Raw genomic sequence first — 19,531 nt, 5'->3', positions numbered from 1 at the left:
TCAGAAAGGGAAATCATGGTCAATAACTTCTGATGAAAACCAAACACCACAAATCAATAAAGTAACAAGACAGAAGCAGTGTGGAGGACTGCCTCTTCACACGGCAAATGTGCTTTGTCTCTGTTGTCAAGGGAGCAATGATTAAAGAAATGTGAGGTAGCACAAGTAACTACCCTGATGCGTGAAAAGAGCAAGTGAAGCTACTGTTGCTCTCACGGAGTAGACACCAATGCCTTTCAGCAGGAAGACCCGATTTGAGAAGCATTTAGAAATGATGGAGGCTAACCGACAGCCTGACCAAATTGGGTATTCTCTTCTGATCCAAGTGAAACCTTCAGAGCGCCTCTAATATCCAAGTATCCCTTCCTTTCTAGAGGCCAGGGGCCTAGGAAAGAAGGTAGGCGACTGAACTACAAGTTGATGAGGAAATCTGAGATTATGGATATACATGTTCCTATATAGGAGCTTGCCTTTTTGAAAATCAACCAAGTCAAACACTCTGTGCCCTGAGAGCAATGATTTGATCTGCCATGAAGTGACCAGCATGAAAAGAACTTTAAGATGCTGAGCTAGTTCTTTTACAAAGGTGCATGCAGTCTATGTTGGGAATTCTATGCCAGTGGAGGTCCGAATGAATGAGACCCATTTGCCATTTTATGAAACATAAAAAATTATGGCTTTTCTGATTTCTTTTGTAGTTTCGAGTCTTTGCTCCGTTTATATAATGTGATTTGTACTTCTGTACATTTAATTGCCTTCGGTTTAATTGCTTCTCTTTGTAATTTGTTAGTGCTCTCCTTTCAAGCGTTTCCAGTAATAAAATAAATATCACAACAGCTGTTTTTTTCTTAAAGGAAAAAATGAATTTCAGAGTATTCCCCCAGTCACTGTATAATTTGACTACACCATTCTAGAAGTTCCAAGGATATCCTAATCTGAACATATATTCACCCCCAAAGGAGCATTTATGTATTTATTGTTCTTGTTTTGTAAAGCACCAAACCTCAATATAATTGCTTTGTATAGCCCCAGCCGGAAAAGTGGAAACAGAAGGGGAGGGAGTCTGAACCTTTGAAGCCTTGGGGCATTCTGGAACATGTAAGTACAAGGTAAAGTGGAAGGTTGGTATAGCCAGAGTCAAGAAACACACTGTTCGGGATAACAAGTATGAACAAAACATATGGCCTAATTATGAGGTTGCCGATATTACCATTACCGCCGCCTGACATCCCGGTGCTACCGGGATATCACTAGCGGAGGTACGGTATGTTCCCATTCTTATTGAGTCCCAAAGGAAACAGAGGCTTATAGTGGAACTATAGAGTGTATGAATGGAACTTCAACTAGCAGCAGACCAGGGGTAGATGCATTGTAGAAGAGTAGTATGCACCTCAACATGGTGAAGCGCTTTCCAGGTAACGTTTTGAATTTGAGAGGCAAAGGAGAACATGCTATTGAAGGGGATGTCTATAATTTTAGCAGCTGGTAATGTCAGAGCAATGCCCTTGCTCGTGTGCCAAAAAAAAAGCAGTGTAGAGGGAAAATGGATCACCCAAGGAAGAGCTCTATTTTTTGAGTGCCGAGGCATAAACAACTATCAATCATTCAGTCATTAGTGCAATAAAATCAAGCTCTTATAGAAGCTCCATCTTGTGTTGGATCACGCAGATGGAATGCAATTAAGGGGTCATTGCATCCGTCAAGAAGAATGCTGAGTAGGGGGTATTCATATCAGCCAGCAATTTAAGATAAGTTTTAAAAGGACATTGCAAGAGCACAGAACCTTGGGGAACATCACAGCTCAAGGCAGAGTGTTTGCAGAGGGATGAAACTGACTTCACCTGCAGCTCACTATCTTGGAGTAAGTAGGCAATCCAATGGAGGTCTTGACCCATACTGTGGCGCAAAGCCTTGACAGTTAAAAAGGTGGTGAGACTCATGGTATCAAGTGCCTTGATATGACAAGGAGACTTATGTTGTTGTCCGATGGGCCCAGGAGTCAACCCAGATGAACAGTAGAGCAGTTTTAGGTCTTCTAAAGGGTCGGATACCAGAGATTGATGGCCATGCAGCAACCCATTTGACTCACTGTAGCCCAGCAGCTATTAAGTGACCATCTTCTAAATGATTTTACATAAAAAGAGTGTAAGCAATTGATCTGTAATTGGCTAGAATCATAGGATCACCAGAGTGCCTGGAGATGAATTTGATCGTTTGGTGCATGCCCCTGTGGAGTGCATAGTACAGTTTCAATTCGGTGCAACCACCATGAAGTAGGTACTCCTAACTGTCTTGTCTACCTCTCCTTGCTCTAGGGCCCTTCCTTTTGTGGTATAGGAGACGACCAATGATATCATAATTGGACATTTGTCATTAAAAGTTTCCATTTAGAGTGTTGTGGTCATGTTAAGCTGTAACACCTGAAAGCCTCTAGAGAAAATGTATTTTGTTTGTAGCGTGTTTTACATGAGCTCTTATTATACAAAAAAGGTAGCAGGCTCCCTTCTCTAAGAAGAAACATTGCATGATAACGCTTTCTGTGTTTTTTCCCCCACTTTGAGAGTCCGCAGCCATCGCTTTTTGCTCACTGTACTTTTCACAAAGGAGGAATAACCATTTGCATATTAGTCTTTGTACCGCTCACAAGGGCAGTCCAGCACCAAAAGGCCAGGCAAACCTCCTTTGAAGAAGAGCAGTGGTCTTTACATGCTTTAGAGTCGACAAGGATGTAGGTGGGCCCGAAGCAGTCGACGAGAAACTGACAGTGATGCTGGAGTGATCCTCGTTGACAAGGAGGTCCGTAGCAGTGACTTCATCGACGAGGCGGTTGTCGATGGAGTTGCTGTCGAGATCTTATTCAGTGAGGCAGTAGTAGGTATAAGTAGCTGTGTATGTGGCAGTCGAGAGGCCCATGGACGAGTGGTGAGATGCTTCCTTATGTGTCATACTCGTGGACGAGGCCGTCGACCAGCTGTGTACTTTCTTAGTCGATGGGACTTCTGGAGCCCTGGGGAAGGGTTTCTTACCTGGAGCATGGGTCAGTCCAGTACCTTTTACCCTTTTAGCCCCTCGAGAGGGGGTCTCTCCAGATTTTGATCTCTTATGGGTCCCTGATCATTCCTCCTGGTCGGAAGAGATGACAATGCTTTTCAAAGCCCCACCTCCGAGGCAGGCTATTCACCCTCATTCAGGCCAAGGGTCTTTGCATTGGACCACTGGCATATCTCCCAGTCCTCCACAATGTGTTGGGGGTCTTCATGTTTGTCCCTCTCAAACGCATTTTGAGGCAACAAGAAGCAAAGGCGCAGAAAAGAGACTTTTGGGGTTTTCCCTCTGATTCACTGTCTGTTGCAGTCCAAAAGTAGGACCGTAACAGGAGGCTGAAAGTGTAAAGGCAGGGGAGGGCACTCTGCCCAACTTTGCTAGGATGACAAACTTCCTATAAGGACAAGCATGTGACTATGAAAGAAGTCATGCTGAAAAAGTATACGTACCACGTTAAATATTCATATCTGCAGTTCAAGCAACAAACACAGAACAAACTTTCAGTAAATAAACAGGTTTTCGGGGAACTTTGATAGTAATGAAGTAGTTGATTCAGTCATGTCTCAACCCACAAAAATCAAGGGTCCATTTCAATGAGAATTCTAGCTTCAAAAATGAATAAACCGTTTTGAAACAATGTACATTTTAACATTTTCTGCAATAAACGTCACTCTTCACATGGCTCTATCGCAATAGTGCTTTAAAAAAATACCAGAAAATAGTAGGTAACCATTCACCTTTGCTGAGAAGAAAACGCGAAGGCATCTTGCTTTTGACGGGTAACACCATACCTCTCTGCCACATTTTCTGAGGTTATTCTGCAAATGATACACTACCATTAGATCAAAGAAACATACACTACAGTATCTCAGTCGCCAATGGTCTGCATTATTGTACAAAGAGAACTTTTCATAGTCTGGAAGGGAAGTGCTCTCTCAATCCCAATTAGTACTGTGGAATCCCATACCTTTAGCTTTACCCAAAGAAGTGTATATACATTGATTGTTCCTGTCCTCTCTAATTCCATACTGCAGTGTTTTAGAGCAGTGTATGTTTTAAACCTTCCGAGAAAGACCATGCATTAGTGTTAAATCCTAATCATGTGGTGATGAAACAACCATTAACAAGGTTTTTTTTTTTTATGGTAGCCTCTTTATTGTTTTCGTGGCTAGTCTTTTTAGTTATATTCTTAAAACAAGAACAAAACAAATGTTCAGATAAAACAAGGTAGCACAGGGGATCACCATAATCTTAGCTTGACATAACTTGGTCAAAAACAGATCAACAACTGTGCATATGTAAAGAAGTGAAGAAAAATATTGAATAAAGCAAAGGAACAACTTTAAAACTTGTGCAGTTCTTTTCTGGTCTGTACAAACAATATGCTGTGATTATTTGTTAGGATAGAGCTGGGGGTGAACACAGTATTACTTCATAAAGTCCACCATTCCATAAGTTCAATGCTATAACATATTGTATTCAATTACTGTTTTTCTCAATACAAACAAACAGAACAATACATTTGGAAAAGCACAAAATTCAAACAATTATATTTGCTCATATAACCATGGTTAGAAAATCAGGATGTCAAGAGAGACTGGTCCGACGTCTATTAAAGAATGGAGGAAATTTAGTGTGGTCCTAAAAAGGTGGTCTGCAGTCAATTTCCCACAAGGATCACTGACGTTTCGATTGTTTACATTCACAATCTTCTTCTGGGGCCTTATATATGTAGGTCTCCCTTTCCTGGGAGCTTCCTGGAACCTCCTGTGGTTCCCGAGATCTGTGGAGATGGTAATTTGTAGGCTGTGCATAAGTGTCACAGTCTGGGCAAGCTGGAAATGAAGTTCAAACCTTAGCCTGGGAGTGTGGGTCCATTGAAGTGGCCCTGTGTCATATTTGGTTAGAATAAGGCTGGAGCAATTCCTCCGTGTGCAAGTTGTCCGGTGAGGAGTCGTTATTAAATACCCAAAGAAGTGGACAGTCTATGCTCTGGCTCAGGATGCGCCTGGATACATTCTAATTATTAAATACTATTCTCATGCTCTATCAGCAAGTACTAAGGAAAGAATCATTGCATCATATCCAAACCAGAATGTCTTGTGTACACTTTTTAGTAGGGTTAAGAATATTGGAGTGGTATATGTTGCGGATGAGAAAAGAGAAAGGAGAAACATGGGGGCAAGGAGGCATGAAAACACCCAGACACAGGATAGGGCCAAAACATCAAGCAAGTAGAGCAGGCCCAAAGCAACATTAAGTAATAAGGTTACATGATAAGATTAGAAGAGGTCACGGGGCAAGATCATCAGGAAATGGGTAGACCCCTATATCCCTGAGAACAAAGAAAGGAGGTGGCAGCAAGAAAAACAAGCACTGGCAAAGCCAACAGTCTAGGCTTTCGTTTAGTAGACATTTGCTAGGCAATAGTAGAAGGGTACTACTTGGCAATAGGACGGCAACAGCTGGAATATGGAGCAATTATGTAGGCATACGTTTTCAGTACCTGGCAAATGCGTATCTAATAACTCAAGCCAAAACTGTTGGCTTTGTCGTTGCTTGATTTCAGAGCATGGAAGAGATAAAATGAAGTGGCCGAACGCACACTTGGGTATTACATTGTTAATAAACCATTAGCCATTTACAGCTGCAATGAAGATATAAACTCTCAGCAGACTGCTTAGAAAAAACACAGGCAGGCTAAAGTTTGATGTTACCAATTGATGGAGGGAGCTCAAACAGATCCTGGGAAGATGAGCTTAGGGCAGAGAGGGACAGGGAGTGGGTGGGAACGGCCATAGGGATTAGCATGGCAATGGGCCGTCAATGGGTGGGTAAACAAACGCCCGCAAGCGGTGTGTCCCTCTTCACACGTCATCTTACTACCTGAACTCCAAAGCGAAAGTGTTGGCTAAAGCTGGCGCTTAAGAGCACAAACAAAAAACTTGGTAGGAAATGAGACGTAAGCAGTGCATCATAGTAGGAAGCCTTAAGGATGCTCTTGGTGCTTCTGCTACCAGAATTGCCAAATCGCACACCTGCAAGTATCAGCATTGACTTAAGTGCTGGTGTACACCTACCGAAATATCAAAATCCTTCCATTTGCTGCCCTTAAGCACCCCCAGCCCCAAATAAAGCGCATCTAAAACCAGGAAAAACACTTCACCGTTTACTGAAGAGCATCACTTACCCCATAGGAATAAGACAGTCTCTGGCGTTGGGAACATCCAACATGCGAGAACTCACATCTCCGGGTTTCCCCACGCTACGAAGGCTCATCGATTCCACTCTGAACAGAGAAAATGTACATGTCTTGGATGGACAGAAAGAATTTCAAAGGCAATTCACAAACAGTTAATACCCAAATGATGGTGAATGTGGTTATATCACTAAATTATAGTACTTCAGTGAAATTCCCACAAATAGACTCAAGGTTGCAATAAGGGCTGCAGTAAAGCATTATTCTGAGCTACATCACCTTCAGAGAAACCGGGAACAAGCAGCCGAGTCATGGCGTCTTATCAACACAGCCATTAACAAACAGCCTCCAAATTACACCGAACCACTCACAAATAGTTTACCTTATTAAGAGATCTAGGCAAAAAAAAGAATAAAATCATTTGGAGCACTCTCCATTTAACCCTAATCTAAGTAACTTGTGTTGAACCGCAAGGTTGGATCATTTCCTTTCTAGGCTCTTCTACAATTAAGTCCAATTGAAGACATTCTACGCAATGGACATCCTCCTTTTGCATTACCTGATACACATGTTGAAGCTCCCGATCACCAGACCATTATATTAACTATTCATTTTTTGTTAATAATTCTTTAATTTGATAATAGTTTTCTTTACCCTTTGCCCTGACCTTTTGTTTGTTGGTGAATTCAATTACAATCACTGTGTACATTAATGTGTTTGTGATAATGTATCATAATTACAATAGCCCAGAAGAAGACCGTGTGGTCGAAACACGTGTTGGCTTTTGCACATTGCATTGAGCAATGTATGCAAATTGAGATTGAATTAAGTGTATGCGCAGTGTGGTTGTAAAAAAAAGTTCTTATATCTAATCAATTGTTAGTCACCCTTAGCATATGATATGATAGGTTATTTATAACGCGCTTAATACCCAGAGGTTTCTAAGCGCGGACCCAGGGATCGAACCTGTGTTACTCCGTGTCGTCTTGTTTCCAAGTCGAGCATAGGGTCCATACATTCACCACCGCCCACAGCATTCACATTATAGTCAATATTTAGTGTACTCCTTTATCTACAGGTTTATTAGTGCCATCCTTTATAGAACACTGCCAAGCGCTCCGGGGGCCCAGTCTTCTGCCATACAAATCTTACTATTATACTAACACCTCTCAGCCCAACCCACCGAGCATCAAGGATATGCTTTTGCAGCTGCAAATACTAGAGGCAAACAAACAAGGGGCGTAGACCCACCCCTAATGCAGGAACCATGAAATCCATAAACTATCATGACTGCGAGACATCTCTGCATCACCTATCGCTGCTTATCAAGGTCACAGAAGCTGAAACACTAAATGCCCACTGAAAAGGTATTAATGACTCTGACAGTAGGGTGCTATTGTAGATGAAACCAGAGTAAAAAGGCAAGGTGGTGATCGGAACATTGCTAATACTGCAAGTGGCCCACGGGGCGACACCCTGAGGGCACTAGGAAAGGCAGTCTAACGTGCAAAGTGCATATTTAATGTCCTAAATTAAAGATGCATATTGCTGTGTCAAAGACTGCCAACCTGAGGCAGCTGTTCAGGAGCCACCTAAGGCTCGGGATCCATTTCGGCAGAAAAGATGGCCCTGCAATAGTAACAGGCCCTCATTTTATTTACATGGGTTCGTCAGCTAGTTCATTAGGCGCCAGATTAAGTGACTTAATGTACAATTGGAACATGCATATGGTGAACGTAAATACTTTTGGAGATATCTCCAGTTGTCCTATGTGGCGGAGGGGTTCCTCCTCTACAACTATCGATTATATTTTTTGCTCTTCATCATTGTTACCTGCTACAATTTTCTTAGATATTTAAGAATCAGTACTGAGTGATCATGCCTGCTTGTCCTTTCCCTACAACTTAACGCTGTGAAGGGTCAGAAAAGAGAGGCGTACACAAAGTTGTAATTTTCTCATTATCAGACTTGTTTTTATTAAACAGAAATGGATTGGATAAATGGCTCTCTATCCCGATCCTAAGGAGAGTGTCCCTGCGTAGGAAACTAACACTAAAGATCAGTCTTTGTTATGGCATTAAACCTATAAACTGCCCTTGTGTCCAAAACATCCTAATCTGGCCATCACACTAGAAATGAACAACTAAGGGTTCAAGGAAATGCCTCCGATCTATGGTTGGCAAAAAGTGTTCATCATCAAAAGTAAATAAGTAATCCCAACAGAAAAGTCTTTTCCAAAGAGAAAGCTTCGGATCCAGATGGCGATCCCCTTCCCCTGGATTTTTAGGCAGCATGACACCAGTGTCTCTTTCAAACAACAGCTTCTTCAAGTTCATGTAGGATGGCAAAGGTGCCTCTTTCAAACTAATTCCTTGGTTCATTAGATCAGCTTTAGAAAGTTTGTGTGCAAACAATACATTCCATAACATTCAACTCTTCCTTGGTTTCTTTGTACTGGATTCACAAAAGTTCTTATTACATGCAGCTCCTCCTTAGTGTCTTTGTACTGGAGTTACAATAATCCTTATTCAGATACAAAATTCCATACAAGGCATTATTTAACTTTTGCTTTTATTTTACTTTGGCAGCCTATCTGATGTGTTCATCATCAGGCAACTTCTTGTGACCTCCTTAGATTTCCTGGTATACTCCCTTGCTAGGTATCTTTATCACAAAAAGTCTTTGTACACCTTTGCAATTTCAAAATGCCCGGGGCCTCTCTGGATACATTTCCTTTTACAACTTAAGTGGAACCCTGGTATACTCCTGCCAGGAATCCTCAGAACCCATGTGATACTCTCCTGCCAGGTATCCTCCCACAGTTTTAAAGGTTGTGTTTAATAAAAAAAAAAGCCCGCTATACTTGGTTGTGAGGGCTTTCTTTATGGACTTCTTAGATCCCCTAGTATACTCCCCTGCCAGGTATCTTGCCACAATGTCTTATAACTCTCTATGCTTTTTGTGGATGGTCTGGTATACTCCCCTGCCAGGTATCTCCTGCCCTAATGTCAATTGCCTAGTGTATTCCTTTCACCAAGACTTATCAGTTATACTCTCCTTCAAGTATACCACAGTTGTATTATTTTGCTGAGTTTCCATTTGCTTGGTAACATAGCACTTGTTCCAAATGTCGCTACGCTGACATCTCAGACATAGTGACTTGTTCAAGTTTTGTCTTTGTACTTTATCTGGTTGGTATTCAAATGTTCTTAATTCATACACTTGTCTATATGCCTTACGGTATGCCACGGGGTACCCGATGGCTCTGGGCAGACTCACCAGTACTTTACAGCGTGACTGACCCGTGGCGGGTCTCTGCAATGAATCTTCCTCTCTAGGACAGCCTCTTGCACACTACAGACCTTCCTTCCAGCATTCCTTTCAGCTCTGCGCTCACGCACCGGCTTCTCCTGGGCGCCTGGACTGGAGAATGCGGCTTTCAGACATGAGTGTCTTCGGGAGCTCCTCTGCTGCTCCCGGTACTCCGGTGGTCCTCCAAAAAGGTGTGCTGTGCTTCTCCTTTCTTCTCGCCACACGGGTATGTGATTCTCGCGTTTGCGAGCAGCGGCATGGTCGTGCCTGTTCTCTTGACTTCCTCCTGGCCGGTGCTCTCCCGTTCTGCATTCCTTTCGACAGATGATGCCATTTTTAAATGTCCTGCGCATTTGTGATTTAATTTAGCCACTAGTCTGCACAGTCAGTTTTGGGTTTCTTTTAATCTGCATCAACTCCTTCCTCCTTTTCCTCCTCGTCTCAGTACTTGAGGATTTATGGGAGTTGAAGTCCATAGAGTTTATGGGATTTGTAAAACAATGTTGTTTAGGAGGCTTACTTAAAAAAACATCAGAAACAGGAGATGCTATGCGGGTGTTGTTTATGTTGTAGGTATGAATGGGATTTTGACTAGAATGACAATATGCCATCGGAAGTGTGGGTGCCATAGGGTTTTCTTCATGAAAAGGGAAGGAATATCATGTCTCTTCCAGCAGAGTCACCACCCCCCTCCCCGGCAGTCGTCTCCTCCTACATGGTCCTCCCTCATATTACCACACCCAGGTCAGGATCAGGTAACGGCTGCCATCCCCTGGGCACATGGGAGGAGGCCATAGCCGGAGAGTTAGTGATGACTCTGCAGGATTCATCAAACTGCGCAACGATGTTCTTATGTCAAGGGGCTCGATAAACAGAATATCTCCTAGTAACATACTAAGCCGGGTGCAACGACTCGCTGTTGGGAATAAGTAATAAGTGTGGGCTAGGTTTCGACATTAAACAATCCAATACCAATTGGATCAAGCATCACAAAATTTTTCTGAATTTGGGGGATAGTGAACTCGTACTGCGTAATATTTTTGGCAACAATTCACGCATCTTTGGGAAATATATAAAATGTAAATAAGGTAGACCTTCAAGATCATGTCCAGATGAATCCTACTTTGAAATCAGTATGGACACATTTCTATGCGGTTAAATTCGGCTGAGCACCTATTTCCGAATCGCTGTTCAACAAGGAATCTTTGGGAAATGGAGCTTCACTTTTACCCTTTTCGATATGGAGTTAAAAATAAACAAGGCTAAGGCTTTGAGAGCTAGGAGTCCTGCTGGGCTCTGCAATTTGGTATTGAAAGTGAATCCTGTCTTGCGCGTGCAATTCCTATATAAACCATTCTTGGAAATGTCATCCTGCATCGCATTACTTTGCCATCAGTCTTTCAGCGTACCCTTTTATAAAAAAGTGGATTGTCCTATTGCTAACAACAATTGTCCTATAGCATTGTTAGATTCCTCAAGCAAAATATTTTCTCCCTTCTTGCTTCAGGAGCTTGGGATGATTTCTAAACAGGATTCAGGACAAGAATGGGTATGAAATTAAACTGCTTTATAGTTGGTATATATGGTCTTCGGGTATTCCTGGAGGGCTATTGAGGCTCCCTATTGAATTTCATAGCTGCAGGACTATCCAAGTGCAGCTAAATTCATCAGGTCAGCGCTCAGGAGAGAGATGAACTGCAATTGCTCTTAGACAGGGGTACGTTTTGGATCTCTGTTGCTTCAATTTAGGTTTGACTTAAAAGTGGAGCTGGAAGGTATTCATGCATTCGCCCCCAAATTTGGTCATTTACATATACTCCGTTTAACTTACGCTGATGAGATCCTGCTCTTCAATCAAACTCCCATAGGGTGGCAGCGCTCACTGATGCAGTTGGGCCTCTACGTGGGAAGAATTAACCTTGCGATTAGCCGCTCTAAATCAGCTATCATCATTTTTCAGAAAGGAAGAAAGGTTAATAGACTCCTCTGGTATATGAACAGAGAACGTGTAGAAATAGTCGATCATCTTACTTATTTAGAGATTGCATTATATGATAAGCAACAGAATAAAGATATCTTCATACGACTGTTCATAAATAGCTCTGTTAAAGGCTCAGATGACAAAGATAAAAAAAACATATTGGAATTATATTCTGTTGCCTCCAATTAAATTCTACAAGGCCAAGGTTATTTCTTCAAAGACACACACTGTGGGGATTTCCCACCTGCAAGATCAGGGGTTATTGAATCGATAGGAAGGCTTCATTTGGAAGCCGACACTTAACCTGCCCTCTTCTTTACCGATTGCACTAATTAGATATGAAGCCTTCAATTATCTCTTTACGAAGATCTAAATAAGATTCTAGTGTACTCTGCATATACCAGAGGGGTCCTGATTTGGGTGGCACCGACTGTCCCATTCAACGTGCTTCAGACTGTGGTAGACAAAGAAGGTAGGATGGTCATAATTAAGGGGTTGGTGGAATGCAAAGAAATATGTATTATCATTATGTATGCCCCGAATCAAGACACTACAATTAACTTTAGATCATTGTACCCTAAGATTAGCCCATATAGAGATTGTGCGGTGATATTGGGAGGAGATTTTAATTGCACTCTGGACCCAACAAAAGATAGATCAGATGATAAATTCACTCATTCAACCCCGGCAGCCAAGGTGCTGCCGGAGTTGAATGAGTCCATTCGGATTACAGTAGACCCATCGTCCCACATACTTATGATTTTTCGGATACAGAAGAACAAGTTACTTTCTTACCTAACGTTCTTTCGATGGGGTGTTCTGACGACGTATTCCACACCTATGACAGGTAATCACCACAGCTGCGTCGATGACGTCGATACGCTGTACTCGAGGGCCTCCGTCGAGCCGACGTCACCGGATGTTATAAGTAGGACGCTCACGACGCCCGTAGCATCAGTTGTAGTTTTTTCCCCAGAACGTATGGCACCAATCTTCTGCCAGTACGACTACAGAAAGCCTTGCAGAAATGAAAGCTCAATCGCATAAGAAATTCTGTAGAGGGGCAGGTAGGGAGGAAGCGATGTGGAATAAGTCGTCGGAACATCCCATCGAAAGAACGTTACCAGGTAAGAAAGTAACTTGTTCTTCGAAGGGATTGGTTCCTTCGACGTATTCCACATCTATGACAGACTCCCAAAGCAGTACCAACGTAAGGAGGTGGGAAAAGAATTTAGAATTTTAGAATGCCCAATTAAATTGCAGAATAGAGGACCGCCTTGCCAAAGGCCAAATCTTGCCCATGGATAGAATCCAGGGTGTAGTGTTTTACAAAAGTATGGACAGAGGCCATGTAGCTGCTTCACAAATTATATGAATAGGAACACCCCTCTGCAGGGCCGTAGAGGCAGCCACACCCCTAGTAGAATGGGCCCGTAAGCCTACCGGAGGGTCCTTAACCACCAAGCGGTAACATTCAGAAATTGTCAAGATAATCCATCTAGACAAAGTCTGTTTAGTAACAGCTTGTCCCAAACGCCTTCCAGCATATCATACAAAGAGCTGGTCGTCCACTCTGACCCGGGACATGCGTGAGATGTAGAAACTTAAAGCCCTCCTAGGATCCAACCTATGGAGCCTCTCCTCTTCCTTACCAGGATGTGGAGGAGGATAGAATGCCAGAAGAATGACCTTCTGGCTTAAATGAAATTCTGACACAACTTCCGGAAGAAAACAAGGACGAACCCCCCCCCCCCCCCCCTCCAAGGACAACCCTGTCCTTATGGAACACTGTGAAGGGTGGCTTAACGGAAAGTGCCTGCCACTCACTCTGCGAGCGGAAGTGACCGCAACTAAAAATAGTTTTCAAGGTCAACAGTCTCAAAGGACAAGAATGTAAAGGCTCAAACGGAACTCCCATTAGGAATTTTAGAACCAGGTTCAAATCTCAACCGGGCACCTGGAAAGGCGACGGTGGGAACACATTAGTGAGCCCTTTCAGAAACTGAGAAATCAAAAGGAATTTTAAAATAAGAACACTCCTCAGACGAGCGCTTAAATATGGACAGCGCCGCCAGGTAACCTTTAATGGTACCCACTTGCAGGCCCTTGTGGGCTAACAAAAGCAAAAAAGACAGAACCACAGGAATGGCACATGAAAAAGGATCCACATTCTTAACCCTGCATCACTCCAATGGCAACAGTACATGGACTTTCTTGCAGGCCTTCTGGCCGAAAGCGACACTTCCATCACGTCTTCAGGGAGGTCCCAATCCTTATACCTCAACCTTTCAGAAGCCAAGCATGAAGGTTGAGGGACTTGACCTCTGGGTGGAGAACCTGACCCCCCCCCTCCCGTGAGAGCAGATCGTCTCGGTAGGGAAGACGGCGTGGAGGGCAGATGGACATGTCGAGATGGTCCGGGTACCACGTTCTCCTGACCCATGCCGGTGCAATGAGGATCATTCGGGAACCGAACCTCCGTAACCTCCGCAGCACTTGCAGAATGAAGGGGACTGGAAGAAACGCATACAGCAGTGGGAAGGACCACTCCACTATGAACACGTCCCTTAAGGCTCCTCTTGGAGGAAATTCCCGCAAGCAGAATCTTTCGCACTTCCGGTTGACACTGGTGGCGAAGAGATCCACTTGTGGGGTCCCCCAAAGGGTGAAGATCCCCAGGAGAATCTCATGAGCCAGCTCCCACTCGTGAGAGACCGTGCTCTGCCTGCTCAGAGCGTCCGCTGCCGCGTTTTCGTCTCCAGCCAGATGAACTGCCGAGATCAGAATTTCCTGCTGGATGGCCCAGAATCAGAGCTGCATTGCCTCTGCACAGAGGGAGAGACCCTGCCGCCCCCCCCTTTTTGTTGAGGTAGTGCCACTGTATTGTCTGTCAGAATCAGGACATTCTTCCCCCGCACAGACAGTCGAAAAGCCTTCAGGGCTAGCCTGACGACCCTCAGCTCCAACAGATTGATATGGAGTCTGGACTATGACAGAGACCAACGGCCGTTGACTGTCAACTCGATAGCATGAGCTCCCCATCCTGTGAGGGATGCGTCCGTCACGATTTGTCAACTCCGGCCAGGGTAGCCAAAATGGAGCCCCCTTCATCAGATTGCCTTCGACGGCCCACCACAGAAGATCCTGGGCGACCAAGGGCGGCACCTGAATGGGATCCGACATCCTGCCGGACGACTGTGACCACTGCATCTTGAGAGCCCACTGCAGAGATCTCATCTGCAGCCTGGCCTCTGGCACCAGGAGAATGCAGGATGCCATGAGGCCGAGCAACCTCAAGAACTCGAACGCCGGGAGAGCCTGGGCATGTTCAAACTTGCTCACCATCTGCAGAATGTGATGAGCCCTCACCTGGGGGAGGAAAACACAGCCCCAGGGAAGCGGCGAGCACTGCTCCGATGTACTGGAGCCGCTGGGTAGGTGTCAAGTGGGACTTCTTTAATTTGAGGGAGAAGCCCAGCCTGTGAGGGGAGTGGCAGGTGACTGACAGATGATCCAGGACTTGCTCGGGAGAGCGCGCCCTGATCAACCAATCGTCCAGGTAGGGGTAGACGTGAATCCCCCCTTTCCTGAGGTACGCTGCCACCACCACCATGAGCTTGGTGAAGAACCTCGGGCGGAGGTCAATCCGAACGGCAGGACCCGAAACTGAAAGTGCGAGTCGCCAACCGCGAACCTCAGGAACTTCTTGTGCTTGAGATGAATCAGCACATGAAAGTAAGCGTCCTTGAGGTCGAGAGACACCAAGCAGTCCTGAAGGTGAAGGGCCTGGAGTACCTGAGACGGAGTAACCATCTTCAACTTGTCCTTCCTGAGGAGCTTGTTCAAACCATGCAAGTCCATGATGGGTCTCAATCCCCAGTCAGGATCAAAAAATATGGGTAATACCATCCCTTGTTCCTCTCCGCTACAGGCACCAGTTCTAGGGTGCCTTACTCCAGCAGGGATTTGATTTCCTGCGCATGGAGCGAATCCGGACTCTTCAAAGAGAGATTCCCTGGTGGATTGTCGTGAGGCCTCTGCCGGAAAGGAAGACAGTAGCCGTGGGCTATGATCTCCAGAACCCACACATCAGAAGTAATGGCATGCCATTCTACAAAATGCTGCGCCAGCCTTCCCCCAACCGGCAAACCATGGGACATGGCCTCATGACTGAGCTGAAGCGGCTGCGGCAGTGCCTGAGGGCAAAGAGACAACTGCCCGAGCGGCTTTGGCACCTCGAGTACCTTCTTTTCCACCTCTGGTACTCCTACGTTGGCCACTTTGGCTGGCCGCTCCTCTCGATCTACCAAAAGATGAGTAGCATTGAAAGGAACCTCCCCTCCATTGCTGTCCCCTGGGACGAAAAGGCGGAGGTTGGCAGACTGCAGCGCTCAACGACTTCGCTGCAGCCTTTGAGGTCTTGCTGCCAATAAGATGTACACCATCAAAGGGCATGTTGAGAAGCTGGGCTTGTACATCAGGAGCAAACCCCGACTTCTGCAACCACGCAAATCTGCGCATCACGGTGCTCTCCGCCATGGACCGGCTGACACAGTCTGCCATGTCCAGACCCAAAGGAACGGATTCACACATGGCATCCTTGCCATCCTGAACGAGGGCAAGAAAACCATCACGTTCCTCCCTTTCGGGGATATGTTCAGCCGCCAACGACACACAATTCCACAGAGTGCGAGTGAAATGTGCCAAGGCGCACACAGAGTTGGCTGCCTGTAAAGCCATGTCAAACTAGAAATTACATTGTGCCTCCTATTGCTATGAATATATGTATATTGGCCTACGCCAAGCTGCTAACAAGCTGCTTATAAACTACATGTGAATAAACTCGCATTGCAAGGTCCTGACCTTAGAAACCATGTAAACTGTCATTTTGGGTCAAGCCGCCATTTTAGGTTTTCTTGCTCTATAAAGTCACCATGTGAGCTAAAATGGTAGCCTATGTTATTCAGAACAGAACTCGATTGTCATGACCTCTGTACAGCTAATGTATAACTTGCCTGCAGGCCACTTGTTAGGGTCATGAGCTGAGACCTTGTCCTTCTGCTGACCTGTGTGCAATGGATTACCTGTATCACCAAAACTGACCTATAATTGAATGAGAACACCTGCTTAACTATATTGTATAAATTAATTCCCGCATTGTAATGTTAGGCCTAGAGCATACATTATTACCATTTCTTCTTGTTACTGTATAAACCTAAGATGAACTAGATTTGACCTGGCAAGGGACCCTAGAGCAGTAACTTATTTATGGAATGGTTAACCTGAAGAAAGGCTGGACAACAGGCTGGAGAAATGTATAAAAGCCTGACTGTTTCAATGAATATTTGCACTCACTGAGCACACCGAACCACGCCGGAGTTCGCTGTGTTGTACTGAGGGTCGATAGCTATCTGAATTTTGTTCTGTTCTTTTGTAACTGGATTCAGTATAAAATAAAGTACTTTGTATGTTCCTTTGTAACCTGTGTTTGGTGCGTTTCCTTTTTGGTTACCCTGCCTCATATTATTTCCTTGTTTTCACAGTTGGCGCCCGGAATAGGGACCCTCAAGATTGATGCCGGATTATTGAAGGTTGACGCACGCTATCGGACCGGGATCGGACGGTGTGACATAACGGGCCCGACTGAACGAGACGCGACACCTCAACAGCGCTGCACGATCCGTTCCCTGGACGATAGCCGTGTGGTCTGAGACGGCATCTTGACGAGGGTCAATTTTTTTGAGGCGGGCAGATTTCCCGAAATCACCATACACAAGGTAAAATTCGCTAGGTAAGTCCTTTGTAAACCGATCGGTCCTCCTTAGGTTTGGTCAGGTGAGTCGTTACCCGACTCTTAATTCAACCCTGACAATTTGAATTTGGCGCATTGTATCTGCAGACACAATTATTGACCAGGTAACACCGAGTATTTGAGAAATGCCTGGGAAATTGTCTAGCTGCTTTAGGGCATTATTCCGCAGCGATAGACAATCTTTGGAATTTAGCCGTCCGGCACCACAGGAGGGGTCACCGGCATGTACTATGTACTGTAAGCATGGCATTGGAAGTGTAGTATTTAATAAAATTTGGCACAGACAAACCAGACATGCCTCCCAACTTCAGTGGCCAGTCAATGGTAGTTTTGAGATCCCTCGTATTGAATATTTAGAGTCAGTCTTGTTAAAAAAGAAGGCCAGACCTGCAGCATTTGATGTTTTGCAAAATTGGAAAAGAGAAGCGTTGCAGCAGCTTAAAAGTAGGGAAAAACATGTGCGCCGTCATAAAACAAATGCTGAAAAGGGGTTGTTATATGATCAGGACAAACAGTCTGAGTCGGTTAGGAATATGGACAGGGCTTTCTCACTCGGTATTCAGAAAATCTATCCTTCTAAAGATCTTCATGTTTCTGATGAGTTTATCGACAAATTGTTAAATGAACGAGGCCTGGTGCCTCTGCACCACCTCCCTATGTTCCTCTTCCTCCTGCTGTACCTCTTCCTGCTGTTATTCCTGCTCTTCCTGCTCAACCTGTTGTTCCTATTCCTCCGGTTGTTGTTCCTCCACCTGTTCCTCTGCCTCTTCCCATTGCACCAGTAATAGTACCTCCATTGAATTTGCCTGCACCCTCACTCCCAAGTAGTTCTGTAGTTGATCAGGGTGCGGGGTCGAGGATTGTTACTCGTAATACTGTTCCTACAGAAAAGAAACAGGATTTGTTTGCATGGGCTAAGCATTGTATGGAGAGAGATGATCGAGCTAATGTTCTTGCCACACTTTCTAATATGGATAATTTTCCTGAGAAAAATGTTTTCATTGAAGGTTTAGGGATTCATTTATGTGTAATGTGGGGTAAATTAAATAATGCAGACCTCCCACAAGGTTTGAGGGACCTGAATACTTTAGCGTTTTCAAGAGACACTGTGGAGAAGGTACATGAGCATGTTGAGAGGATATTTGAGTATAGAAAGGAGTTGGAAAGGTTACGGAATGAGGATGACGAAGACGAAAGTATGTATGTACAGAAACGATTTCTTCCGTGTCGTAAATCGACATCTGAGGAGGCGCGAATTTGTACAAAAGATGCGATTAGATGGATTTCGGACATATCGATAACTCCAGTTGAGGTATATGACACATACAGTCAATATACGCTAGAAATGCAGAGGAAAGTGATACAGGTAATGGTAGAGTACCTGCAGGATGAATGTTTAAAGAGAAAGGTTAGTTGTACCACAGAGTTATTGAGCATTTATAAGAGAGCTTTTTCACTTGACACTTCAACTGCTTTAGCGCTCGACTTAGCTCTGTTGCTTAGTAAGCGTTCGGAGTTGCCTACATCTCAGTTGCCTATGAGAGAGGTTCCTCCGACATTTGTCCCAAAGGTTGAGATTCCTGCTAATGCTGCAGCAGGTACACCTGCTGTGGACATTCCTGCACATTATGTATCGCAGTTTGTTCACGTCCCGTTTTCACGACAGGAAGTGAATACTATTAGACAAACTATTCCTGACATTAGGAAAAATCCGACAGGGTTCTATAAAGAGATAGAGTCCGTTTTGCAGTCCTCAGTGTTTACCCTAGGCGACATTGATTTACTATTCCCTGTACTCCTGCCTGTAGATTTGTGGAAACAAGTTAGAACTATAGACGATGTGTCAGGGTTGGGAGATACATGGACTAACATAGTTAGGCTTGATGGGGAAAGGCCAGCTGGTGAGAGACCACCTCAGGTGATACTAACTTTGCCTGACAGAATAATTGCAAAACTGAAAACTATAATCCCCGAAAAGAGAATCATTTGGGACAAGCTTACGGCCTGTGTCCAAGGAAAATCTGAGGGTGCTACCGAGTTCTTTAATCGGTTCGAACAGGTATTCTCGGATTTCAGTGGACAAGACTTAGGCACAGAGTCTGGGAAAAGATTATTTGTGGACAAATTTGTACGTGGATTGCTGCCTGACATCCAGTCACAAATTATGTCTTCTGAGAGTGCT

The 19,531-nt window shown here is 44.4% G+C and overlaps 1 protein-coding gene across 1 annotated transcript in view; it reads right to left on the bottom strand.

Annotated features, from left to right (window-relative positions):
• ACAA1 (acetyl-CoA acyltransferase 1) overlaps nt 1-19,531 on the bottom strand; it is a 268,026-nt gene that overhangs the window by 99,471 nt on the left and 149,024 nt on the right. The window contains exons 6-7 of the mRNA XM_069647684.1: nt 6,236-6,334; nt 3,783-3,863 (exon numbers count right to left, since the gene is read on the bottom strand). Coding sequence (XP_069503785.1) covers nt 3,783-3,863; nt 6,236-6,334 — 180 coding nt within the window. The remainder of the gene's footprint in view (nt 1-3,782; nt 3,864-6,235; nt 6,335-19,531) is intronic.

Source organism: Ambystoma mexicanum, chromosome 2q, assembly GCF_040938575.1.
Source record: "Ambystoma mexicanum isolate Mex_15411 chromosome 2q, UKY_AmexF1_1, whole genome shotgun sequence".
Lineage (NCBI taxonomy): Eukaryota > Metazoa > Chordata > Amphibia > Caudata > Ambystomatidae > Ambystoma > Ambystoma mexicanum.
Note: the sequence above shows the minus strand (reverse complement) of the source record. Positions and strands in the feature narration are given on the sequence as shown.